This window comes from Ixodes scapularis, unplaced genomic scaffold (genome assembly GCF_016920785.2).
Source record: "Ixodes scapularis isolate PalLabHiFi unplaced genomic scaffold, ASM1692078v2 PGA_scaffold3__209_contigs__length_174095766, whole genome shotgun sequence".
Classification (NCBI taxonomy): domain Eukaryota; kingdom Metazoa; phylum Arthropoda; class Arachnida; order Ixodida; family Ixodidae; genus Ixodes; species Ixodes scapularis.
In genome coordinates, this window is record NW_024609868.1 from 92,175,649 (window position 1) to 92,203,288 (window position 27,640).

A 27,640-nucleotide genomic window follows, 5' to 3' on the forward strand; every position below is an offset into this window, starting at 1 on the left:
TCTTGGCATTCATTGCCGCGACTCCGGTTGCCTACCCGACTTCCAACGGTGTGAGGTTGTTAATCGTCACAGAGACCAGCTTATTCGTGAAATTCTGGAGGCTGATATGGCCACAGAAGGACTGCTTAGTCCTTCTGTGGCCCTATCAGGCAAAGTGATGAATTTTCTAGTTCGTTGACTTGCTTGTTTTTTAACGCGTGCTCTGTACGGCTGTGTCATGGCGTTTTTCTTTTTTTTTTTTTTTGTTGGTGATGTATCACGCGGGCTGAATTCCTTGTTTAGTTTCTTTTCTTTTTTGTTTTTGTTCATGACAACGCATGTATGTATAGCGATTTTGCGATCAATAAACTCAGTTGTAAGAGCTTCGTCCGTGTTACTTCTTTGTTCCTTCGAATTTTTTGCTGTTTTTAATCCTTTTAACAAATTAAGAAGACACTGACACCCCTAAAATATATATATATATATTTTTTTTTTTGCCATGCGATTCTATGTGGTGTTAGAAAAATACCCAATCATTATTTTGCTACAGCGTCACATATATTTTTAATAATAAGCAATTAATAAAAGAACACAACTGCTTGAAATTGAAACCAAAACTGGACTGGGGACAACAAGATACGTAGAGTAGAGAGCTCCTGGAAGTCACGTGACTACAAAAACCGCGGTTTCCTTTCTTTCTTTTTTTCCTTTGTTTTTCGGGCCGTGCGAGACAGATGAAAAATTCGCACGTCACAACGAAAAACGCCAAAGTCAAGCACTTTGTGCTTGACGTTTGTGCGTTTTTCAAGCTCTTACCAATTCGTGTTCGTAAGACGAACAATGTCTTCAGCCAGGAGAAGGGACGACGACTCGGCGACGTCCTCGTGCAAATCAACGGCGATTCGAATACTTCCGTCAAGTCTGACCGACCTAGGGGTTGCTATGGCAGCAGCTGCTTCGGCTCCAACAAAACCGGTTTTTACCCCGTTTCGTTGGAGCCGTCGCAGCTGTTGCCATAGCAACCCGTATGTAGGTCGGATTTTACGCAAGTGTGTGAATCGCCCTGTAGCCCGGTGGTTGAGCGTGTCGTATACGGAGTAAATCGAAATTTGATTTGATCGGTAAACGATTTCTCCTTCGAAGCTAGACAGATTCGTCCGGTACCGCGAACCACAGTTCTGGCAGGAAGGGGAAATGTGCCGGGCGTCGTATGCGCGTAATGACAAAGAGGAGCGCGAGACGCGATGAAAATTTTGAGAGAGCCTAGATCGTAGAGACGGTCCATCTGAAACAACGGGAAAGCGTTTGCATCTTACTGACGGACACCACCGGCAAAAATTTGTCGCTAGTGCGCATGCACTGTGGGAGTTGCTACTTGCACAGCATCAACCGGGGGGTCACGTGATGCTCCAGTGACGTCGTTTCTCAGCGTCACGCGTTTCTGTTAATGGGGGTGGCGTGACTTTTTTTTTCTCGCGTTTTGTCGGTTATAACGGGGGCGCCTGTTACGACGGGTAGGCTTCAAATTTCGTTGAAGTAACTCTTTAAGTTTCGAAGAAAGTTAACAATATCCATAGCGGTTGACGAGTAGTTTTAACTATGGTTTTCACAACAGTTAAGGCAGTTCAATGAAACTACTCGAGTTGACTAGTTGTTGTCCTTCTCTACTGGTGTGACTAAAAGCACCGTATAAAAAGGTAGTTTGAACTTGTTGGGCAAACTTTTCCCTTTGCTTTCTGTTTGAATGGCGCATACAGAGTTAGCCAACATTTTCTTGGGAACGCACAAAAGGCTGAAAAGTAACCGACCCCCTCCTAAAGCAGTGAACCATGAAGCCGAAGAAGGCAGTGTCGGGGAGGGGGAGGAATTGCACGGAGAGAAGAAATTTCTCTACTTTTTTCTGTATGTATTTTAGTGTAGTCTTTAGTTGTGCATAACTCCGACGGCGCACGATCACAAAACAAAATATTACGAAGCAAAATGTATGAAAAATTTGGAGGCTGAGTACGGGTCGGAGCTAGACTATAGTGCAAGGAAATGCTCTTTCATGTTCTCCGGAACAAAGAAGACCATGAAGCACGGTGTAATAAAAGGGCGTAATGGTGTCGCCCCTGAGACAGACGCATTAACATTATGGCACTTTTTTTTTCTTTCTAAGATTAAAGGAGAGCGTGAGAAATGGCTGAAGCAAACAAACGACCAGTGCTTAGATGGTTATGCACGCTATTGAGAGATCAGCATTCGCGTCAGTATCAACACATAAACATTGCTCGCGTCTGAGCCGTGAAACCCCGCCATCTGTTGAATCGACACTTGAAATTTCGGTTTCAAGTTTTCCGATATACTGATTTGAAAATTTTGTAGTAGTATCTTTTCTTTTCTTTTTGCCTCGTACATTTAAAAAAAAAAGAAATATTATTCTCCTTGACATCGACAGATTGTATTTTGTTTAACTTCAGAGGACTATCGGAGTGAATGCACTAAGAAAAGGTCACATTTGTTTTGCGGTGGTCTCGATGGTGGGTAGTTAGGCTGCATTTGAACGGCGTATGGTGTCTTGGACGTAGATGGGCCATTTGCTCGGAAGAGTACGACTGCTAATGTGCATCAGGCGGTAGTAATTGCACGCGCGCACACCACCTATGAACGTTATACTTAAGCTCTCGCAAGCGATCATTGAGGCAGCGCCCCGTTTTCGCGACGTATCTCCAGCCGCACAAGAGGGGAACAGAGTACACTACTACCTCCCCACAGTGGACGAATCTGTCATGGTGTTTTTTGGTGCAACCCTGCTTTTCTTTAAAATAGGAGTTCACCTTTCTGCGCAACCGGAACAGCTTTTCCGGAACTGAAAAAACTTCATTAACAACAACCCTTCGGCTACCTTTTTTTACGTTTTGAGAAATCTTACGCAGGTAAGGTAAAACGGTTACTTTTTTGTAAACCCTATGAGCCTGCTGGGTTGTTTCCTTGCGTCCTTTCCTAAGTAGGCTCTCCGCAACTGTCGTCAGCAGGTAAGACGAATATCCCGTATATCTGAGCCTTGATGCTTGTGTATCGAAGCTCTCTATCACCCTGTGGGGGCAGGACTTGAACAGAGCGTTTCTAAAACAGAGGTTAACAATTTCCCCCTTTCACTAGTCTGTTTCACTAGTCTGGAATGCGCTGAGGAAAAAGGCAAGATGGGTTTCTTAGCCCTCGGCTGATATATCCAGCACACATGACCATGACCAAGTTGAAGGCTCAGATTCAAAAACCTAATGGCCCCTTCATGCGTCAGCGCCAGCGGTTTCGGACGCTCTTTAAACGTTGACAAGACTAACGACACACCATAATCGATACCTTTTTTGACACAATCTAGGAGCACCAAATAGATTTTAAAACGGTAGATGACTATTTGGTGCTTTTAGATTGTGACAAAGAAGATGTGGATTCTGCTGCGTCGTTTGTCTTGTCAACGCTTAAAGAGTGTCTGAAACCGCGGGTGCTGACGCATGAAGTACCTGTAAATGGGGCCATTAGGTTCTTTGGATCTGAGCCTTCAACTTGACCACGGCCATGAGTGCTGGATATATGAGCCGATGGCTAAGAAACCCATATTGCCTTTTTCTTCAGCGCATTCCAAACTTGTGGAAAGGGGAATTGTTAACCTCTGTTTTATACATGCTCTGTTCAAGTCCTGCCCTGACAGAGTAAAAGAGAGTTTCGAATGGTTGTTTGTGCTATAGCACAAACAACAATTCGCAGGAAATACGCAGATAAAATTGCCTTAGAAATGTACGATGCATTCTGTATCAGAACGCAAGGGGAAACAAGTGCGTTAGTGCTCCGTCAATGCTCTTGACAGATACAGTTTTATTTTCTAAACGAATAGCCAGAAAAATGGCTTTAATAGTGTGTGTTTGTTTCAATAAACCTTCATTTGAGAGTGCACTTCGTCTTGTCTACTTTCTTGTCCCTGTATATTGGACGCTTTTCGTTTAACACGTCTGATCTTGTACCTAAGTGACGTACGAAAACACGCTCCCCTCTTACGCAGACAGCCGAAACGCTCTCTACTTAAAGAAACACTAACAATCCTCCAACAAAAATTGTTAGGCGATTTAAAATGGTGTCAGAAGACTACCCAATCAATATTTTCCTACAGCGTCACATATATTTTTAATAATAATACAAAAAAAAAAAACACAACTGCTCGAAACTGAAACTGGACTGGGGAGGAAGGAGAAATATAAAAGAGGAGAGAGTTGGTGGAAGTCACGTGACTGTGCAACTTTTTTTCTTCTTCTAATCAACGTATTTGCAGCTTTCTCAAAGCCACAAAAAATGGGTACCATATTTCTTTTCTATTTTTAATATTCTGTGGGTGCCTTCGATGATTCACGACTTTGATTACATTTGGTGGTTGTGTCTGAACCATAGAAAACGGCACGTGACCACTGAGAAGAGAGTGAGCGCGATTCGAACCGGCCAGTTCTCGATCCGCGGCTTTCGGGCAGAAAGAAAACAAATTTCGAGCCGCGAATTGTTTTCTGGGTAGATGGGTTCTCGTATGTCATGTACAAATAAAAACCTTGGCGAGCATAAATAGCCTGTCAGTGTCCTTTTCATACACCCTCATTGGTTCCAAAAGGCTATACACATTTCTTCCGGTATGTTACTCGGTTTAATGCGAAACGGGCATATGCGTACTTCCAGGGATGGGCAGTATTTCAAATACAAGTATTTGAAATACGTATTTCAAATACTTTGTGTATTTTGCATTTGTATTTAATTTCAAATTGGGTAATGTATTTGACGTGTGTATTTAAATACTAAAACGTGGGTATTTCGAATACAATTGTAATTAAATACAATTTTGTGGGCGAAAATACATCCTTCAAATTTATTGTCACTGTCTAGAGCAGGAAGAAAACTACGTTCTGCAACGAATGCAGTGTCTCTCAATCAAGCTCAAGCGTTTAGTAACTTTGTGATTACGGTGCCAGTCCAGGGCAAGAATAGTGACGAAATCGACGTTCACAGGCAGACTGGCTAAATAAGTGCCTGTGACAACTTGTGATGCTTTCCAGTCTGATTTCCATCCATATTTTTGATTGGAACATTCTAAATGCTCGGGTCGTCCAGAATTTTGTAACTGGTGCGAGTTGCAACAATAACAAATCCTCTTGCTAGTGCTGCGCGTCTTGGTCGTCTCGGTTCTTTGTTGGTCTATACCAAAATGTAATCGACAAAAAAAGCTGCTTGAAGCTCTGTACTTTTTTCACATATTACGTCCAAGCTGATTACATTTTTTTGTGATTATATTTCTATTACGCTACTAGAGCCTCGCACACTAACTCCCGAGTGTGCGATGCAAAATTAAAATGAGATACCCAGAAACCCGTTGCATGTGCCCTGAAGTCGCTGACCCAAATTTTGAGGAATGTATTTGGAAAAGTATTTGGAGGAGACCAAATACATTTGGTTGTATTTGTATCTTGTGCTTAAATGCTTTTTTGGAAATGTAATTAGATTTGTAATTTAATACATTTTTGACGAAGTATTTTGTATTTGTATTTCGATACATATTTGTATGTATTTTGCCCATCCCTGCGTACGTCTATGGTGCGCACTCGCACCTTTACCGTTCATTCAGTCCATCTGCTCCGAAATGGCACCAGAGCGGCTCCGACGACACACCTCAGCTGTCGCTGTGTTTCACCTTACGCGTCACGTAAGTGTTAACAATTTTGTTTATTTCGAACGAGGTAAGTCAATTCCTTGTTGTTTTTTTTTTTTTTTTTTTTTTTTTTAGTTTAAGCTTTCACCACCTGCTTGCACCTCTGTAGTCAATTTCGGCGAGAAACGCGGAGAAACTGATTTTTGCGGGCCGTCTGAAACGCCTTACACGCGTTAGTTTGCATGCTGTATCGTGCTTTTCTACGTCGCCATGGACATGTCGCTTCTGTGTTCTTTTTGCCCTCTTAGAAATGCTTGCACGTATGCTGCATCGCAATGCCCTTGAAGCATCAATCTTTGATAATACTTGTTTTTCCTATTCAAATTCTTCATAGAGGAGGAAGAGAAATGTGGTGCTGCAAAGTTCTCATGTTAGTAGATTTAATTTGGAAAAATTTAATCACTGGGATCCCACGTATGAATTATGCAGAATGTGGACTGAGGGACACTTAACTACGTTACGTGACCTGATTTCATACTACAAGGTCATGTGCCTACGTGGCCCGCAGGGACATTTATAACGTGACCATCGAACATCACGTGACGGTGGTCATATTATGTCTCCCTTTGGACGGGATCACGTCACACCGGCTCTGTGACCCGTCACGGCGTCACGTTGTGGTGTCAATTCTCGTCACGGGACGTGACGTGAGGTCAGTTTTCACAGGGATCTGACACTGTGACGTCACGAAAAAGCACGACATGACGCCGTAGCAGCATATGTTCTGACTCGTGTTCTCGTGAAAGCGCATGGTTCCTTTGGGAACCTGTTAACATATCTTCGTAACGACTTTTCGTGGCGCTCAAGACTTGGAAACTGGCCCACGAAAGCATTCTGCTTTAAGACAAGTGAACTCTTCTTTTGCAACTTAGATTCAGTAAACAATGGGTGCGTCATATATTTCGCTTAGCTTTCGAGATGAGCCGAAGAAAATTGGCATTTTCATTGCGTTGCGGGCAGTATATGGTCGCAGGCGTTTTTCTGACAGTGCGCCCAATTGGCGAGCACCTTTGCATGAAACACATTCGCAAGTAAATCGAACGGCTGTCGTCGCCCCCCGGGCAAAAGGCACCGCGTGACAACGAAGTCACGTCTCCCGTCTACGAAACTATCTCGTAAGAAGCAATTTAAGATATTTTGGGCGGCCGGCGCCGAAATACGGGGAAAGTGTAGCGAATCAAAATAGGACGCCGTACACGTAGTTGGGCGCCGAGCGTCGACGGAATTCTGTGTTCTCGGCGGCCGGGGTTTTGTTTCTGTTCATCCGCCTCCCTTCCCCACCTGTCCAAGGGGAACCCAGGTATGGGGCTCACGTCCGTTTCGGTTGAGTCAAGTGAGTTACTATGGATGGCGCCTTGCGCCTTTGCCGGGGCCGGGAAGGGGGGGGGGGAGGGGGGGGCGTCTAGATTGGAATCGGAGTAGGAGGGCACGCCGCGCGTTGCTCACACGGACCGCAATTTGGAGAAATCACTTTTTTGGCGCCTGGGGTGCCAAGGAGACGGACATGGTCTATTTCCGCGTCAACTCGCTTCTCAAGCAGCGTGTTCTTGCCCTCTTCGTGGTTTCGAAACTGGTTCTACGACGAGCTTCATTGGAGATCCCTTGACCTTCTAAAGCTGACGAACGTGGTGGCGTGTTTGATGCTTATGTCTAGGTAAAAAAGAAGGCAAGGCACATAGGGGCCTCCCAGCGGGAGAATATCACTCTGGTAGAAAACGAAATGAGAGTGCAAAAGGTCAGCGCATAGAAAATTTTTCAAATATGTTCGAGGCATTCTACCGCTATATCTGGTTGGGGGCAAGTCTCTACGACTTTTTGTTGGCTCCCTCAATGAGATTCCTTTCATAAGAGTAAAGTCAGCAATAATATGCGCTGGCCCAGCTGCATTGAGGTTAAAGGGCCTCTGACACGCCAAAAAAATTTTTTTTTCCATGATAAGCATTGAAATGGCATGTCAGGGCATTACAAAAAAATTGTGTCACTGTAGAGGTGCGTAGATGTTTTTTTTTTTATAAAAATAGAAATACGAGGCTCAATTCAAAGTTCCCGCCAGTGCACTGTCACGTAATAGTGTACCGCAAGGTGTCGGAGCGGTCAGAAGGGAGGCATCGGCGGAAGTCACGTGAGTTGTATCCCTCCTCGAGCTTACCGCGAGCGCGTGTAATATTTTTTAAATATTTTTGTTGTTCTCCGCACCTCCACGAGCGATCCAAGCAGAGAAGGTTTCCTTTATCTGGTTTTCATCGCTTAATGTTGCTGAAAAGGTAAAAGAAGAGGAGTCAGTGAATTGACGTGATCAACTACAATGCCTAGAAGGTGCTGTGTGAGGGACTATCCTGGTATTTCAGCAACTGAAGAAGAGATCACACTGCATGAATTTCCGAGAGACGGCAGGCATCTTCAGCCTGGAGAGCATACGATGATTCGACGACCTCGGTGTCCGAACCTTCAGCAATGCGATTGGGCGTGTCGTACGCAAGCAATCCTAATTTCTGCGAGCGTTCTAAAATTTTTTTTTGTGCAAGACTTGATAGCTTCTTTTGCGCCCAGTATAGCTCTGTATCATTGGACTGATCACATACACTCGTACACTGGCTTGTAGTCGCAACGCTTTCATCATTGACCTTACTGACTCCTTCGTCCTCAACTTTCACAGCACGCAAACTAATCAACGGTGCAGGGATAAAGAGCTAGTGGAACTGAAACTTCGTTTTCTACAATCGCTCGTACAAAGAGTAGAAAAAAAAAAGTCTTAGGCACGGTCGCGGAGAGCACGAGGAGTGAAACTCACGTGACTTCCTGCGAACCCACTTTTAGAGATGTAGGTCGGTGCCTCCCTTCTGACCGCCCCGACACCTTGCGGTACACTGTTACGTCACAGTGCACTGGCGGGAACTTTCAATTCGGCCTCCTATTTCTATTTTTATAAAAAAAAACTACGCAACTCTTTAGTGAAACAATTTTTTTTTTTTTTTATGTCCTGACATGCCATTTAAACGCCTAGCATGAAAAAAAAAAATTTTTATTGGCGTGTCAGAGGCCCTTTAAGCTGGCACAGAAGCCGCGCGAAGAGTCCGGTTAAGCAGAAAAAAAAGAAGGTTGCAATCGACTGCTTCGTTTTCCTCTGCCACAGTGTGATAGTCGGTTTCACAACTTAGCATATCAGAGGCACCCCATGCGCAATTGTACCCCCTTCGGCTTGCATGAAACTAAGTCAGCTCAATGGACGCTAACTGCACTGGTCGAGTTCCGAATTGCCTGTTTGTGAGGTAGGTGGAGGAAACGTCGTGAACACTTGCCTACGAGTAAATGCATGCTTCATTTCTTGGTTGGTGGGCGAACGTGGCACACTCGTTAATATATTGAGAATGAAGAAATTAGTAATGACTTTTGTTCCCGAATAACGACGTCACCGTGCGTGACACGTGTCCCGAAAAGGAGCGGAGAGTGCCGTCTCTGGTTTAGCCTCCCACGGGTCGGTGTGTGTTGTCACACGGCTGGTCAGTGGTGAACGGCATACAAATCTCTCATTCTATTTTATCCTTACTATATTATAATGATCGACGGATACGCAGGGCGACACCCAAGCATCTCATTATTCCTCCTTAGTCTGAACATATACAGGGTGTCACAAAAGAAAATTTACACGGTCTTTTTTACCGCAAAAATAAACTAGGCATCGCCGAACGCTCATTTTCCGCCCAAAGGTAGAGCTAGAGGTCACAACCAGATGCCAAAGTTTCAGCCCGATCCGAGAACTTAATCAAAAGTTATAAGTGATTTTCTGAAACTTTCAATGGGAAAATGGACCCCATTTTCGCTCGTTTTCGGTTTCTGGTGTCATAGAGCCCCATGTCTTTGAAAACTCCGTCGGCCGCCATTTTCCCATTGAAATTTTCAGAAAATCATTTATAACTTTTGATTAAGTTCTCGGATCGGGTTGAAACTTTGGCATCTGGCTGTGACCTCCAGCTCTACATTTGGGCGGAGAATGAGCGTTCGGCGATGCCTAGTTTATTTTTGCGGTACAAAAGACCGTGTAAATTTTCTTTTGTGACACCCTGTACTTCGGCATCGTCATTCACTGAGCTGCCCCCGTAAGCCGCGGTGATTGGCTCTCCGAGTGTTGTGCGGGAAAGAAGACGCACGGGCTTGTTTTAGAGTGTATCGCGAGTTTCAGAGCTTCTATCACTCTAAAAAAAGCCCGTGCATCCACTTTCCCGCCCAACACTCGGAGAACCAATCAGCGCAACTTACGGGGGCAGCTCAGCGAATGACGATGCCGAAACATCTGTTTAGACCAAAAAACGCAGTCTGAGTTGTGACATTAAGCAATGCAAGCGTGACGTTTTGCATTGCTTATGTCACAACTCAGACAGCGTTTTTTTGGTCTAAACATATGTTTCGGCATCCTTATTCCCTGAGCTGCCTCCGTAAGTTGCGCTGATTGGTTCTCCGAGTGTTGTGAGGGAAAGTGGACGCACGGGCGTTTTTTAGAGTGGTATACTGTCGGGGCCACAGACTTCAGTGTGATACATGCTGAAGCGTGGAAGTTGATCCTCTCAATACTGCGCTGTGACCACGCATTAGCCAAGGCTGTCTTTCTGAAGCAGGGCAGTGAGACGTCGTATTGTAGGGTGGGACCCCGAGATGCATCGTTTTTTTTCCAAACATTGTGAGGGCTGATTTTTTGGTGCAGATCACACCTGGTTTATAGCGTGCATCGGACAAGTTTGTTTTATTTTTAGACTGGTGTAAAACAAATCGTGTACGCCTAGTTATACCTTTTTCTGTCATGTATGCCCTTACATACTATTCCTGAAGTATTTCGGTTAAATATACCGTAATTGTTTTACTATTTACGTCTACAGGACACGTTACTAGAGCGAGCATGCGCTTCAGTGACGTAGGTACGAGACTCAATCCGTCAAACACGTCACAAGGGTGAAAGGAACTCCACAAAATGTATTATATATCTAAATAAACAAACGAAAACGATAAAAAAACATTCTGCGAGTTTATGCAGTACGGAGGCGGCGTGGATATTCACATCCACGTCGTGCCGAACAAAGATACTCATCTGCAAAAAAAACTAGCAAAACTTTTTTTTTTTTAAGGTATGATTGGCATCCCACCAGACTACAGTATCTTAATTGTACAGTCTGCGTGCATTCTCGTTTAGTCATGTTGAGCACTGCATATGAATGACATGTTTCGTTCAAATACTCTAGATTCCATCGGCAGCCTTGCTCTCAAAACGCGTTGCCAACTTCCGTTGCGCTATCAGTTTCCTGCAACTGTTTCTCTTGTACTACGCATATCGACCATTGTGTACTGCGTTATATGTGCAGATAGCTTTTCCAAAAGAGCAGCGCTCTTGACATTAATTGATCGTTCAAGGACGCCGGCGTTATCAAGCCTGGTTCGTGTATGTTTTCGTCATGTGCACATGGATCTTTTTTGTTTTAATGCGATAACAACATGTTGGCGGGTACTACGTTTTCTGGCGTCTCCATGTAAAACAATTGCGCGACCACGATATGTTGTTGCCAATCGCATGTACCCACAACTTCCACACAGGTCGCAAAATCACTCTGAAGTATTTATCGCATAAATAAAAACGAAGGGCTAAAAACGTTTTATAACTAAGGAAATAAAAAAATCTGACCCAAAGACATTTAGCTAACATTGTTTTACGGCTGAACGACACCCCGACATCACCAGCCAATATTTCACTACAAGTGGATTTTTGACTGCTGAGATTTTTTTTAATACTTTGAAGGACGTAATTTTCGAACCAAGGTAGTGCTGCCAAAGCCCTGCATGAAAGTGTCTTCTTTTTTTTTTTTTTTAAGTTGAAAAACGATTTTTGAAGATGAAAAAAAGAATAGTCAGAAGTGAAACCTTACAATCGAGACCCTGCATTACGCAAGAACTATAATGTTACAAACCCGTTGGCTGTAAAAGTCATCCAATCATAAAATAATGCTTGAACGCTAAACACTATCGAGGGACTCTAATCATACGAATAGAATACAGCATGTTCTCCGAACCTTCAAAAATAACGCTTTTTGCAATATTTCGCGGAACGCTAAAGTCGCGCGTTTACACCTTTCCACGAACGAAGTGCTTTATGGATCACCTCTTAGATTCGCGAACTGACTCAAATTAATTTATAGCCTAACATATGTTGCACACGGTAGGGTAAGGTGGGGTAATATGTGACGCGGGTCAAAATGCGACAGTTCGTGTTTACAGCCATCCATCTCCTAAACAAACAATTGGAGTAATTTTAAATTTTACGAGAAAATGTCGTGGTCTTTTCACTTTACATGCGTAAAATATGAGAGCTGCCGGCGAGAGTGTTGTGGAGAGAACAATATGCGGAGTTGAGGTTGACGCGTTTACCCCCCGCCAAAAAGGCGCGAATTTCAGTGCGAGGTTTTGCTTGGAAACGTACACCTTGTTTGGCACCAACTATTCTGCCAAGGTAAGCTTTAATTTTATAATTATGCTTTATTAGGTCCATGCGGACCAAATGTTTTTGCAAGCTGTGGTGGCTTTTTAAACGAGATAAATATCTGCATAACGGGATACGAGCGGGGCAAAATGCGACAATCTGGCTTTTCATGACGAGCATATGAATAATGCACAAGCCTTCTGGTTGATCCTGCGCTATGTTTTTTTTTTTTCTTCTCAGTGCCTGCGATGGTTCGAACGTATAAAATAAACACAACAAGGGCTTTATGGCGCGAAAGTCACATGAACAAAGCTCTTGAAAGTGTCCAGCAAGAGCGTCACTTCCTTCGCACTGCTGCCGCACTTTTTGGCGCACCAAAGGAAGCGCTTCAAAGGCGAGCCAAGCGACTGGGGGATGTGAAGAGCAGCAACTCTACAAAGAAACCGCTGGGCTACAGAAGGTGCATTCTCGCCCACGTTTCAAGCTTCAAGAACGTCCCTTCTCTACCTAACATAGGACAGAAAAAGAGAACAAGCAGGTCTGAGAGCAGCACTACTCTAACGTCATCATCCCACACGATAAAGCTTCTGTTGGCGAAAACAACCAAGGACCGGAGTTCCACTGCCCCCCCCCCCCCCCCCCCCCCACCTCTCCCCAAAAGATATAAATATTGAAACTGAAGGGAAATATCATTAGTGGAAGCGCGTAATGTCTGAACGTTCTGCAGACCATGCGATGCATACCACAAGAGAGTGGCATGTGTCTGGAGCCAAGCAGTCCCGCGTTCAATATGAATCGAGTGCATGGGATGCAAGGAGTGGGCTCGTGATGAGTGCGCTGGAGCTCGCACAGAACGTTTCAAGTGTTCTTATGGAAAAAAGTGAACGCGTAGCAGGGTTTTTGAAATGTGTCTCATTTTCCCTGATTACGCTGTCTCGTTTCGCCCTACAGGGTGGGGCAAAATGTGATATTAAGTTACTTTCAGATATTTTTATTTTGCCTGATGTTTCTCTCGCTCCAGTTAAGGAATTTTTACTGAGCATAGAGGCAAGACATCCAAGAATATCTCCATGTTGTGTTGTTTCAGAATTGAAGAATACATAAATATTTCCATTGAAGTTGAAATGTTTTGTTTCATGTTGCCCCACCTTACGGTATAGAGGAAATTGGTGCCCTGAGCAACCAAAGTGTGATCATGGTGAACTCCAGGAGATTAAGTCTAACAAACCCAGAGAAACGGCTAGTTTTAGCAAAACGTTTTCGCAAGTTTGATACCGATCCGGGCGCGCGGCAGTTTTGTTTTACGAAAACAGAATTCGCCATAACTCCCCTCTGTCCCTGAAGCATCGTAGTACCGACGTCTGTGATCGCGATTAATTATCGTAAGCTGAACAATCGACAAGCACTCTCTTCCACGTCGAACATTTTTTTTGTGTCTCTTATAGACCCGCTTTACATTCCTAGAAACATTACATTATACGAAGAAGCTTCTAAAAATGTGTTCTTCACCCTTTTCTGGAGAGCAAGATTAATTTCTAAGATCCTTCCGGACGCACAGAGTGCCAGTATTACGTAATTCTTTATTTTCACATTAGAACCAATACTTGATAAACCACCGCTATATCATGCCTCAAATCTAAATTCATCAAAATTAAAGTTCATAATGCAACGAGCTACTAAAAGAAACGACGACATAGACATAGCGTTTGCCACGAACACTGGTTTCTCTCCAAAGAATGGAAATAAATCAAGCGCAAACAAAATTCGTAAAAGAATGCGTCTATATATTTTCTCGTCGCTTCTAACACCGAGAAGAAATAGTCCTCTCGTGGAATCAAATCATGCCGCTCGCACGTCTCGGCTGTGTTTTCTTGTTCGCAGCCCCGTCTATCTCCGCGGAGTACGCAAGGTCAAAGAATCAAGTCCGGCTAGCGTTTCATGTCTCTCTCCGTGCATTCTACTGACGGCACTGACACGGAACGACAGCAGTTAAATCTACGTGCACGAGACGGAATAAAAGCATCGTTTTTTTTTACAGTCTTCGCTCGCTACTTTATATGTTGTTTTCAGCGAAGATCATCTATGCGGTTCAGCGCCTGCTCGTTAATTAAATCCTCCAAAATCTCGACCTCCAAGAACAAGTTCCGACAGGCAGCAGACACCTCAAAAGAAACACCGGTCTCGATTCGGCGGGAACTTCGACCGCGCCGCCTCAGCTCATAACAGATTAATCTCGGGCGGTGAGCGCTTCAACGCGTACGCGAATCAATTGAGCGCACGACTCGGGGAGTCGAGAAACGGCCGCTGTCAGGGAACCCCTCACGCGTGTACCCACACAGCCTAGCACGACCGAGGTATAGATATATAAATTGGGCACGGTAGATGCCACCCCTTTTATCGTTGGCCTGCCCCGATAAATCGAGCAGAGGTCCTGACTCGAGTTGCGACGTCCCGGTTTGAGAGAGGGTAAAAAAAAAATAAGAAAGAGGGCCAGTCGAGTATCCACAGGTCCGCACGACGGGTCCACGGGAAACTTGCCCGCCAGGCCCCTAGCCAGGGTTCCCTAAAACGATATCCGCCCCCCAGCGCGATATATATCCTCGCGAAATAAAATCGAAGGACGTCGGGGTGCCCCCGCGCGTTCGGCTCTCCCTCGCTACGTGCTCGGGCTGTTCGCCAAGCCCCCTTCGGCCGCGCGCGCGCGCGCGCGCACGCTCCCGATCCGGGAACGTAGGTTCCCTTTTCGCGCGGGCACGACAACTCCAATGGCGGACCTGGTAGGCCCGAGTCGGGCTCAGGCTTAAACGCGGGGTCGAGTAAGAGGGGCGGGACTCACGGCTTTCGGTACGCTGTGTCTGTGCTCGCCGGTCGTACTTGGGCGGCATGCCTGCTGCCTGCTCCGTCAGCTCGCGCCGACCATCGTCCCCTTCCCTGCGGCCGGGGCCCCTCTGCGCATGCGCCGGATCGGCTTGGCGGCGCTTCTCTGAGCACTGTTGCTGCTGCCTCTGTCGGCGCACGGAAGAAGGGGGAAGGGGCGATCTTTAGACCGCCGTTCGTCTCCTTTCTCTCGCTGGGCCCTAGGCCTCGGTGGGGGCCTGATTGTGTGTCCCCCCCCCCCCCCCTTTCCACTGCCGCACACACTCGCCCTGGGGTGGGACGTGCGTGCAGGGTTGTTTTTTTGTCGCCGTCGGCGTTTACCCGAGCTGACTTTGTTCTAAATCGTTTCCTTCTCCACGTACTGTGAACCTCTTTTGTTCAAAGGAGAGACGACTGATTGGCGTGGGGTTTGTGTGCGTGTGTCATCCTTTTTTTCGCGAACGAACGGTTGAGAGATTTTCTGAGGAGAATCGAGTTAAAGGGGGCGCGTTCCATTCTTTCGGCGGTCTTGATCGTGAGGTCGTCCGCGAGTTCTAAAAATCGAGATTGTTTCTTTGTTTTGCTTTATTATTTGTGAGCGTCCGTCAAACTTTAAGCAATTCCAACAATGAGCGAGCGATAGTCCAGCCGTATTTTGGAGTCCATGGCTCCCAATAAAAGCGAGTAATTTGAACGTTATCGGTGCGCGTAACACTATAAAACATTTCCTTTTCGCGCACATACATATGGTGCCTCAAACGATCGCAGTAATTGTACAACTCCGTGCGAGTGCCGATGTTAAGATTCAGGGAAGTGCAGTGGTGCGATTTGGCGAACACGCGGATGCGAGACCCCAACAAAAAGATGTGGAATCACATCCCTTTTTCTACGCCGTTTAGGATGATGTGCGCTGTGCCAAATCGCGTGAACATGTTCTCGAAAAAAAAACAAAAAAACACTCGACCAGCACCAGTTTGCGATACTTCATTCCAACCAAGCGCAAATGAGTATATCCTCCGTGATCAGTTATTTATTTATTTATTTTAACCTCAGGGCCAAAGGCATTACAAATGAAAGTAGTGTTTTTTTTTTTGTTTTTTTTTCGATATAAACAGAGGGAAAAAATACAAACGTTGCAACAATATGGACAAAATACACGTTAGTTAAACAGTGAAAGGACATAAAGAGTAATTAAGCAAAAGAAAATATATGATTACTAAGTGCAGTAGGAAAAACAGCAAAATCGTCAATTGATGCAAGGTATGTAGGTAGGCGATTCAGTCACTGGATTCTCCAGGAGTAAATGATGAATAAGATATGTAATAACCATAAAAAGAAATGCCAACCTTATGGTGATGATCAAGACGTGCTGAAACAAATTATGGGAGATCTATTAGCTCATTTTTGAGCACAGAGTTATCATGAAAGATTTTGTAAAAGAGACAAAGTCTCGAAATTATGCGGCGATCGATGTGCGAGCTCGGGAACACGTAGGCTGTCTTTCATTGATGTTATGCTGGTGGTGCGATTATAGTTAGCCAATATGAAACGTACGTATTTGTTCTATAGGAATTCAAGGGAGGCAATGAGTTATTTACCGGGATTCCAGATGGAGGCTGCATATCCAAGTTTCGAACGCCACCAATGTCTTATAATAAAAAAAAAAAATAAAAAAAAACTTTAACGATAAAGGAGCTACAAATAAGTTACGTTCGAGATAACCAAGCATACTATTGGCGTTATCAACCACGTAAGTTACATGCTCGTTCCAGGAGAGATCAAAGGTTAGTATCACGTTCGCGTATCCACAGAAACACGACAATGCCAATCAGTGTTCAAACGTTGGTTCGTGCTACTCTTTCAGGAAAAGTAGCGGATGAGAAACAGAAACCTGATGTAAGAAAAAGAGGGCGAAGTAAAAGAAAAAATGAAGAAAGAGGAAGATAATACAATCATACATAAATGCATTCACGCGCTATCAGTCAGCGGACCTGCAAAATGAACGTCAGATCAGTTCAGTTCATAGCTCCTTGTTTAAGGGTGATTCACATGTTCGTCACTCAAGGGGAAAATTTCCCTACACAAACCTGAGCATTGATTCTTTTGAAGGTTCATTATGAAGATGCAACAAGGGCCGTACGGCCATTAGATATTCCCCTGAAAGCTCAAAAGGTTTTTAATAATATTCAGAAGTATTTCCGTTTGGACGGATTTTTAAGGAATGTTAAGGTTAACATTACTTAGGAGATAAAGGTGAAAAAACGTACGGTTGAGTGTACTAGAGAGCTCTCCTATCTTAATTTTAAGACCCTGAGGGGGACACTACATGTAGAGGTGTTTGCGTATTTGTGCAAATAAATTGAACAAGACAGTTTTCGCTAGATCTATTTTTAATAAGTTCAACGACCGGCGACACCAACACCAAATGCCCCATGCCAGAGCATTTAGTCTTGTTGTTTTCTGGAGCTTGCACGGATGGCGGCGGCTCGCCCAACGCGTCGTTTGCCTGACAACGCAGAGGTCAGTTTTTTGACGGAGAGTGGTCTATGTCGATATCTCGTTGCAATTTCTGTATGGTGCACCACAAAAAGAAAAAAAAATTAGAGGCGACGGAAACGTGACGCAGTGATGCCATGGTAGCGCGCAGTCTCACAGACGCGCGACGCGCTATCACTTTCAAATGCCCGCCGGCGATATGAAGGTGAACACCTTATCTGGTTTCTTGCCTCTTTTGCGGCTCCCCAAAGCTATGTTAACTCTCAACGTCTCAAATGGTGCGCGGCCAACGGTTTAAACTTTGCATTCTAGCCCTCTTCTGGAACAGAGCTTGTTCCAAAATTTGCAGGAGCGTGAAAAACAAGAGGGCTGTTCACCTTCATATCCCTCACGGGTGTACTATACAGTGACCGCGGCCGATGTCACGACCTATTAATGCAGCCAATCCAGCGATGAGAACGTGCCAGGTGACCTCACGCTCCGCGACTCCCTATAGGTCAAACCGAATAGTGCCATGCTTTCAGTAAAATCCCCTCGATACCTTTTGTTTGTCTCGCAAGAGGCGCATCAAATCATCGTGCAAATACGCCAACTGACCACGTCCGTGCCTCGTGGGACGAATCGCTCGAATGCCGATCACGCTTTGGGTTGTATAAGTGTCGCCAATAGATAACCATACAGTCTTCATTTTTTTCCCCCAGAAGTTTTAGAGTGAGTGCTATCGGTTTGTACCTGCGGGCGGTCTGACTTAAAGGACACATGCAAAGGAAAAAAACATTTTTTTTTAACGGCTTAGATGGAAAAAGGACGCCATAAAACGATTTTACAACTAAGAAATAAATTTTTTAGAGCTATATTTACGGCGCAAAACGAATTTGTAGTTGGCGCCCGCGGGCACCGCGGAAAAGTGGTCTGTATTTATCACGTGACTGGTCTTTATTTATCACGTGGTGCTTGCGCTCTTTCGGAAGCTTCCTATGGCCTCTAGAAGTAACTTATTCATCTTTGTTTGAAGTATAACAAAAAAACAAGACGAATAAGTAACTTTTAGAGCCCAAAGGAAACTCCTGAAAAAGCGCAAGCAGACGTGATAGACCTGTGCGCCGGTCAGACGACGGCGGCGGCGCCCCGAAGCAGACGAAGTTGTGCGGCGGCGGCGACGGCAGCGTGGAGAAACCCGTTGAAGCGGCGTTCGCACAACGCTCAGCGTGCGGCGGCGACGCAGCGCGGCGGCGCGCGGGCCTACCACGTGACCAGCGGAGGCTCCCGCGAGCGCCAACTACAAATTCGTATAGCGCCGTAAATATAGCTCTAAAAATTTTGTTTCTTCGTTGTAAAATCGTTTTATGACATCCTTTTTCCATCTAAGCTGTCTAAAAAAATTTTTTTTTTCCTTTGCATGTGTCCTTTAAGTTGCCGCTGACAACCTTAGAAACGCTGAGCATGTCGAGCTTTGAGAATCTCATGATCGCTCCGCTGCGAATCAGATTGCAACAATGGCGGATAAGAAACGCCGAAGAACAGATCACGGAGCAAGAAGCTTGAGACATAATATGCATAAGGAGGTCGACATTCGCAATAAACCAAACGCTCGCCGTGACTTTCTTTTTAATAATTTTGTTTTTATCGACGGAAATAATAACTACATCAAACTGTCTATTTTGTCGGTGTTTGCTTTAAGAATTCGATGACTCCAAGCAACCCTCGAGCTTCGTTCGTGATTTTGTTACACACGCCATCAAAGGTGTAGTTCGGAACCCATGATAAATAGTCAAGTTTAAAATTCGTGACGTTATGCCGAGGCAAACCCTGGTCGTGACGTCACGAACGGAAACCGTACGAGGGCTCTGCGGAAACATTTTGCCGTGTTTAGCTTAACACTCGAGCTTCTCCGTGGAACGAAATAGCGGCAGTTCGCGCGCATATAAGCGCTCTCGCTGCTTTTGCGGGCTGCCAAAAAAAAAAAAAAAACGACGACGACGACGCTTTCGGAAGGACGATCGTTCTCATCGCTCCAGAGAAATCGTAGTATTTTTGACAATCAACAGCCAACGTACCGGACGGAACTCCTCGGAGCATCTTCCTTCGGTACTCCAAAGATCCGTCTCCACCCTTCGGGATTCAACGGATATGAGCAACCATGAAGCACCGAAGCCAGCATCCGCCGACGTCGAATGTGGTGAGCCGGCCATCATTGACGACAATGCTTCTATGACGGATGAGTTTGACGACGGAGACAAATGGACGACTCAAATGACAAAGAAGAGACGCCATGGCTCTAATTCGAGTCAATCAACCATCATAAGTCAACCACTTCCAAATCTCACCGTCATTGTCAAGCCTACTGACCCAACAAAACTCGTAACCAACCTCAACCCCTTGGTTCTGAAAAAGAAACTGGAGGACGTCGCTCCTGACGGCAAATACAGATTAGACCGAACTATTGCCTCAATCTGCTGGCCCTTGACACACGTAATGTGGAATCCACAAAAGCCCTACTCCGACTCAAGAGCCTGGGTGCGGTTCAAGTTATGACGTATGAACCACCTCCACCATCTGCTTACGTTGGAGTGATTCGCGGCGTATCCACTGAAATCGCAGACGCTGAACTTTGCGCATCTTTACGAGAAAAAGCGCCTGTTATTCAAGTAAGAAGACTTGGAACTACGGAGGCAGTAAAGCTCACCTTCTCCTCGGGAGTGACATGCGAGCACGTCTATATAGGCCACACTCGATATGAAGTCTTCCCGTACTTGGAAAAGCCACGACAATGTCCGAAGTGTAACCGCTTCGGGCATATTGCAAGTACCTGCTCTAAAGCGCATCGCTGTAGCCGATGTGGAGGCGAACACGACATCAGCACGTGCGGAGCAGAACAACCTGAGTGCACGAACTGCAGCAAGCGCCATGACGCCACGTCACCAAGGTGTCCAATCTACAAGGTGGAAAAAAATTACAAATTACAAAAGCTCGAACATTATGGACTATACTTCAGCAAAGTCAGCCATCACCAACAACCAAGAAACCCGAGGCACAGGAAAGTACTGGACACCTCGGAGGCGTCCTCAACGCACAAATGAAAACAAAGGGATCGCAATTCCATTAAACAGTGAAAATGAATTCCCATCTTTGAAGAAGCAGCCAGCCACAACGACGCCAAAGACACCAGTTACTACTGTAGAGCCTTCAGTATCTCCAAGCGCTGAGGAAGCTACTACGACCCGTCCTCTGAAAGATAAGCAAAACCCAACTAGGAAGTCCAGCGTACAACCTACCTACAAGAATTCAAGATCTGACGCAGCACCTAACCCACAAAGCCTTGGGGAATGCGCTGTGCACACTCACCACAATGTTGCGCACTTTCCTGGCTTTCCTACATTCTCAGTTTGCACAATCATTAATCACAATTATTGACATTGTTGTACCACTTATCACCTCCTGGTGTCATTAGGCTGCATCGGTAAGAAATAAGCCTAAACAACGGAAAAATACATGTAACAGGAGTTAGACATCCTTGCTCCTCCAAAACAAGCTTCATCCCATCAATTATCCAGTGGAATGTTACCGGTCTCCGGGGACGAATAAACGAGTTAAGGCAGCACCTACAAAGACACCAAGTCGAAGTGTTAGCGCTACAAGAAACTAACGTTAAGCTGGGAGAGATCCGACCATCACCATATGTCATATATGACAGCATGCCCCGAACAACTTCAACATCAGCAGATGCCCCCAAGGCGTCCTTCTACATTCACCGGAACTTACCTCAAATACAAGTGGATATTTCTGATCTCTGTGACGTCAGAGCTGAACACGTGGCTGTGACAATCAGCAAAGGTAACTCAAACCTAACCATCGTCACAGCCTACGTACGGCCTAACGTTTCCTGGGACCCTACGATGTTACGTACGATACGCTCTAGGTGCGCACCAGCCACGCTGCAGCTGGGGGATTTTAACGGCCATAACGAGACCTGGGGAGACAAACAACCGTCAGCACGCGGCAGATTACTGGAAGAGTTGACCACAGCCATTGGTCTTCGGTGCTTGAACGACGGAACCGCTACGTTTGTACGCCCAGGGGTAAAGCGTAGTGTACTTGACCTGAGCTTTGCTACCAACTCGATACGCGCAATATGGTCAGCGGAACCCGATAGCTGGGGCAGTGATCATATTCCTATAAAGATCACTTTCCTATCGAGCGCACCGTCACACATAAGGCTTGCACGGTGACGAATTGGGACAATTACCGGATGTACTGTGAGCAACTAATGTCTCTTGACAATGTCGATTACATGGCAGCAATAGCTCAGGCCTTCTCCAAATCAACCCGAACTGTAACCATTCCAATATATCGACCAAACCCAGACCTGACATACATCAAGCTCCGTGCTTTGCGCCGAAAGCTACAGCTGCCACCAGTCTAACACCAACAAGGGTGAAGCTTGCAAATTTAAGGTTAGAATTATAATGCGATTAAATGCAAAGGTGCAAGCGAGCTGGACAAGAATGACGAAATGAATCCCTGGAGAAGGGCAACAAGCTTCACCCTTGTTGGTGTTAGACTAGTGGCAGCTGATAAAACCCGTTTGCTCTACTGACGTCTAACCCCTGGTTAGCTCAGTTGGTGGAGCGCTCCACTTGTAATGGAGAGGTCCCGGGTTCGATACCCGGACCAGGCGGATTTTTTCGATCGCTCACCAGTCACCTGGCTGTGTTTGGAGATTTATGTTTGTCCTTTGTCCCTCTTGTTCCCCTTCTCCGGGGATTCATTTCGTCATTCTTGTCCAGCTCGCTTGCACCTTTGCATTTAATTGCATTATAATTCTAACCTTAAATTTGCAAGCTTCACCCTTGTTGGTGTTAGACTGGTGGCAGCTGATAAAACCCGTTTGCTCTACTGACGTCTAACCCCTGGTTAGCTCAGTTGGTGGAGCGCTCCACGTGTAATGGAGAGGTCTCGGGTTCGATACCCGGACCAGGCGGATTTTTTCGATCGCTCACCAGTCACCTGACTGTGTTTGGAGATTTATGTTTGTCCTTTGTCCCTCTTGTTCCCCTTCTCCGGGGATTCATTTCGTCATTCTTGTCCAGCTCGCTTGCACCTTTGCATTTAATTGCATTATAATTCTAACCTTAAATTTGCAAGCTTCACCCTTGTTGGTGTTAGACTGGTGGCAGCTGATAAAACCCGTTTGCTCTACTGACGTCTAACCCCTGGTTAGCTCAGTTGGTGGAGCGCTCCACTTGTAATGGAGAGGTCCCGGGTTCGATACCCGGACCAGGCGGATTTTTTCGATCGCTCACCAGTCACCTGACTGTGTTTGGAGATTTATGTTTGTCCTTTGTCCCTCTTGTTCCCCTTCTCCGGGGATTCATTTCGTCATTCTTGTCCAGCTCGCTTGCACCTTTGCATTTAATTGCATTATAATTCTAACCTTAAATTTGCAAGCTTCACCCTTGTTGGTGTTAGACTGGTGGCAGCTGATAAAACCCGTTTGCTCTACTGACGTCTAACCCCTGGTTAGCTCAGTTGGTGGAGCGCTCCACGTGTAATGGAGAGGTCTCGGGTTCGATACCCGGACCAGGCGGATTTTTTCGATCGCTCACCAGTCACCTGACTGTGTTTGGAGATTTATGTTTGTCCTTTGTCCCTCTTGTTCCCCTTCTCCGGGGATTCATTTCGTCATTCTTGTCCAGCTCGCTTGCACCTTTGCATTTAATTGCATTATAATTCTAACCTTAAATTTGCAAGCTTCACCCTTGTTGGTGTTAGACTGGTGGCAGCTGATAAAACCCGTTTGCTCTACTGACGTCTAACCCCTGGTTAGCTCAGTTGGTGGAGCGCTCCACTTGTAATGGAGAGGTCCCGGGTTCGATACCCGGACCAGGCGGATTTTTTCGATCGCTCACCAGTCACCTGGCTGTGTTTGGAGATTTATGTTTGTCCTTTGTCCCTCTTGTTCCCCTTCTCCGGGGATTCATTTCGTCATTCTTGTCCAGCTCGCTTGCACCTTTGCATTTAATTGCATTATAATTCTAACCTTAAATTTGCAAGCTTCACCCTTGTTGGTGTTAGACTGGTGGCAGCTGATAAAACCCGTTTGCTCTACTGACGTCTAACCCCTGGTTAGCTCAGTTGGTGGAGCGCTCCACTTGTAATGGAGAGGTCCCGGGTTCGATACCCGGACCAGGCGGATTTTTTCGATCGCTCACCAGTCACCTGGCTGTGTTTGGAGATTTATGTTTGTCCTTTGTCCCTCTTGTTCCCCTTCTCCGGGGATTCATTTCGTCATTCTTGTCCAGCTCGCTTGCACCTTTGCATTTAATTGCATTATAATTCTAACCTTAAATTTGCAAGCTTCACCCTTGTTGGTGTTAGACTGGTGGCAGCTGATAAAACCCGTTTGCTCTACTGACGTCTAACCCCTGGTTAGCTCAGTTGGTGGAGCGCTCCACTTGTAATGGAGAGGTCCCGGGTTCGATACCCGGACCAGGCGGATTTTTTCGATCGCTCACCAGTCACCTGGCTGTGTTTGGAGATTTATGTTTGTCCTTTGTCCCTCTTGTTCCCCTTCTCCGGGGATTCATTTCGTCATTCTTGTCCAGCTCGCTTGCACCTTTGCATTTAATTGCATTATAATTCTAACCTTAAATTTGCAAGCTTCACCCTTGTTGGTGTTAGACTGGTGGCAGCTGATAAAACCCGTTTGCTCTACTGACGTCTAACCCCTGGTTAGCTCAGTTGGTGGAACGCTCCACTTGTAATGGAGAGGTCCCGGGTTCGATACCCGGACCAGGCGGATTTTTTCGATCGCTCACCAGTCACCTGGCTGTGTTTGGAGATTTATGTTTGTCCTTTGTCCCTCTTGTTCCCCTTCTCCGGGGATTCATTTCGTCATTCTTGTCCAGCTCGCTTGCACCTTTGCATTTAATTGCATTATAATTCTAACCTTAAATTTGCAAGCTTCACCCTTGTTGGTGTTAGACTGGTGGCAGCTGATAAAACCCGTTTGCTCTACTGACGTCTAACCCCTGGTTAGCTCAGTTGGTGGAGCGCTCCACTTGTAATGGAGAGGTCCCGGGTTCGATACCCGGACCAGGCGGATTTTTTCGATCGCTCACCAGTCACCTGGCTGTGTTTGGAGATTTATGTTTGTCCTTTGTCCCTCTTGTTCCCCTTCTCCGGGGATTCATTTCGTCATTCTTGTCCAGCTCGCTTGCACCTTTGCATTTAATTGCATTATAATTCTAACCTTAAATTTGCAAGCTTCACCCTTGTTGGTGTTAGACTGGTGGCAGCTGATAAAACCCGTTTGCTCTACTGACGTCTAACCCCTGGTTAGCTCAGTTGGTGGAGCGCTCCACTTGTAATGGAGAGGTCCCGGGTTCGATACCCGGACCAGGCGGATTTTTTCGATCGCTCACCAGTCACCTGGCTGTGTTTGGAGATTTATGTTTGTCCTTTGTCCCTCTTGTTCCCCTTCTCCGGGGATTCATTTCGTCATTCTTGTCCAGCTCGCTTGCACCTTTGCATTTAATTGCATTATAATTCTAACCTTAAATTTGCAAGCTTCACCCTTGTTGGTGTTAGACTGGTGGCAGCTGATAAAACCCGTTTGCTCTACTGACGTCTAACCCCTGGTTAGCTCAGTTGGTGGAGCGCTCCACGTGTAATGGAGAGGTCCCGGGTTCGGTACCCGGACCAGGCGGATTTTTTCGATCGCTCACCAGTCACCTGACTGTGTTTGGAGATTTATGTTTGTCCTTTGTCCCTCTTGTTCCCCTTCTCCGGGGATTCATTTCGTCATTCTTGTCCAGCTCGCTTGCACCTTTGCATTTAATTGCATTATAATTGCTCAAGGCGTTCCCCAGGGCAGCGTCATAAGCCCATTTCTGTTCAATATAGTGATGGCAGCTCTCCCAGACGTCTTACGACGCATAAACAGCCAATCTCAGATTATGTTGTTGTTGCCCTTTGTTGCCCGATGTTGCCCTTTGGGCTACAGCTCCTACTAACGTATACAGCATTATGCAGCGAACGCTCCAGTAAGGCTTAACAGCGGTAGCAAACGAAATATCAAGACTAGGGCTTACGCTTTCCGCCTCTAAAACCGCAGTCCTTCAGTATCATCCGACGGCCAGATCATCCATCAATAGGGTCTATACCATCGACGGGTCAGATGTGACACGAGTCCGAACATACACCTATCTGGGGTTCCTGTTAGACGACCGCGTCTCTTGGCGCCCCGCGGTGAAGACAACCATTAAAGGTGTCGCCGGCATCTCAACGCTATTAGAATGATTATGGGCAGTCGGTGGGGAGCACCCCAGGCTATGATGATGCAGCTCTATAGAGGGCTCATCCTCTCACGGCTACGATACGCCTTGCCGCTGGTCCGCACCAGCAACACCCAATCCTTGGCTATAGAGACTCTTCAACGAGTTGCAATTCGCTTATGTTTGGGCCTACCAAGAGAATCCCCAAATACCCCAACATTAGTGGAAGCCAGGGTCAATCTCGTTGAAAATCACGGCAGGGAAATGACACTTCGGCACATTGCGAGACAGTCATCTTGTCAATCAACAGGCCCACTTTTAAAGCGCTTTCATCAGCGTCCATTCTCACACCTCGAACAACTGGCAGCACAGTTCAGAGCACTCGTTGGTGACCCAGACATTATCTGCGCGACACCACCACCATACGCTCCACCACTAAACATCAATGAGTCTGTTCCCGCTCTCATAAGTAAATGGAACACAGCTCAACCTGTATGTAGTCCGGAGCCTTGTTGAAGACCACGTAGAAACGTCCTTCGCTGGTTGACTGCGGGTATACACCGATGGCTCTGTGCCTCACAGCCGTAAGTCGTCTACTGCTGCCATGTGTATCCCAGAGATCAACATGACCGAGTCCAGGAAGCTAAGTTTTCCTACTACGTCGACAACTGCCGAGCTTGTAGCACTTTGGCTTGCCCTTGACTCTCTTGGCACCCTCCCTCAATGTGGCAAAGCGTTAATCCTCACAGACTCTAGGATGGCGCTGCAACAGCTAGATCGTCTTGAAGACGCACCGCAATACGCTCGATTTGTCGCGCACGTAGCGAGAAGCTTACAAGCAAAGGGCTGGCAATTAACCTTTCAGTGGTTGCCTTCGCACACTGGCATCTCGGGCAATGAGGCCGCTGACCACCTCGCTGCAGCGGCTCATCACCTTGATGTCTCAGTGGTAACAATACCTAAAATACACGAAGCCAAACTACTTATACATCGAGATATAATCCTTCATCACCCGGACCCACGGGTTTCTGGCGGAAAACTTCCTGTACGTGTCCCACCGAAGCTACAACGAGCCAGCGCCTCTTTGCTGCACAGGCTACGCACTGGATGTGCCTTCACGGCAAAAGCCCTCCACCGCATAAACTCTGCCGTCGAGCCCCACTGCCCAACCTGCAATGTTCCTGAGGACTTCGACCACCTCCTCTGGGACTGCGCTACGTTAACGAAAAAGAGAAAATCCCTCGTTGACGGCCTGCAGTGCGCCGGCGTCGCACATGCCGCTAGAGAGGAAATTCTTCTTCCCGCGGGTCCGGCCGGGACCGCTTCTAAAACATTCACACGTCTTCTCACATTCTTAGAAGACACAGAATTATTTGATTGCCTATAAACCACAAGTACCCGACCTTAGGTGCAGAGTGCCAACAAGCGACAGTCATCCACCCCTTCCTTTTGTTTTTATCTCTCTCTCTCTCCCTCTTTCTTTTCTTTTAATCTTTCCCTCCTCTAACCCATTCCCCAACCCTGAACTGACTCGCCCCCATCTATAGGAACTACTACTACTACGGACTGCCAAGGAAGCTCGGCAAGTGAAAATTTTATGTCTCCGCTGTAGCGTATTTTGTCGCTCATTAGGTCGCGGCAGTATATGCAAAATAAAAGCGTACATCCATTAATCTGTCTACCGCATTCGTCGTTCATTATTCAAACGCCACGCACGGATTAATTAATTTTTGTTTCTACTTCCTTACAACTTTGACTGACGGAAGCAACCTCATTTTTTGTTCGTCTTTCGACATTTTTATGTCTAGGGTATTTTTTTGTCCATCTGTGAAATTCGTGAACGCAATTTAT

The 27,640-nt window shown here is 46.1% G+C and overlaps 1 protein-coding gene across 1 annotated transcript in view; it reads right to left on the reverse strand.

Annotated features, from left to right (window-relative positions):
* LOC8029921 overlaps positions 1-15,046 on the reverse strand; it is a 222,410-nt gene extending 207,364 nt beyond the window's left edge. The window contains exon 1 of the mRNA XM_042292550.1: positions 14,998-15,046. Within this exon, the coding sequence (XP_042148484.1) occupies positions 14,998-15,046 (49 nt within the window). The remainder of the gene's footprint in view (positions 1-14,997) is intronic.
* Between the last annotated feature and the right edge of the window lie 12,594 nt (positions 15,047-27,640).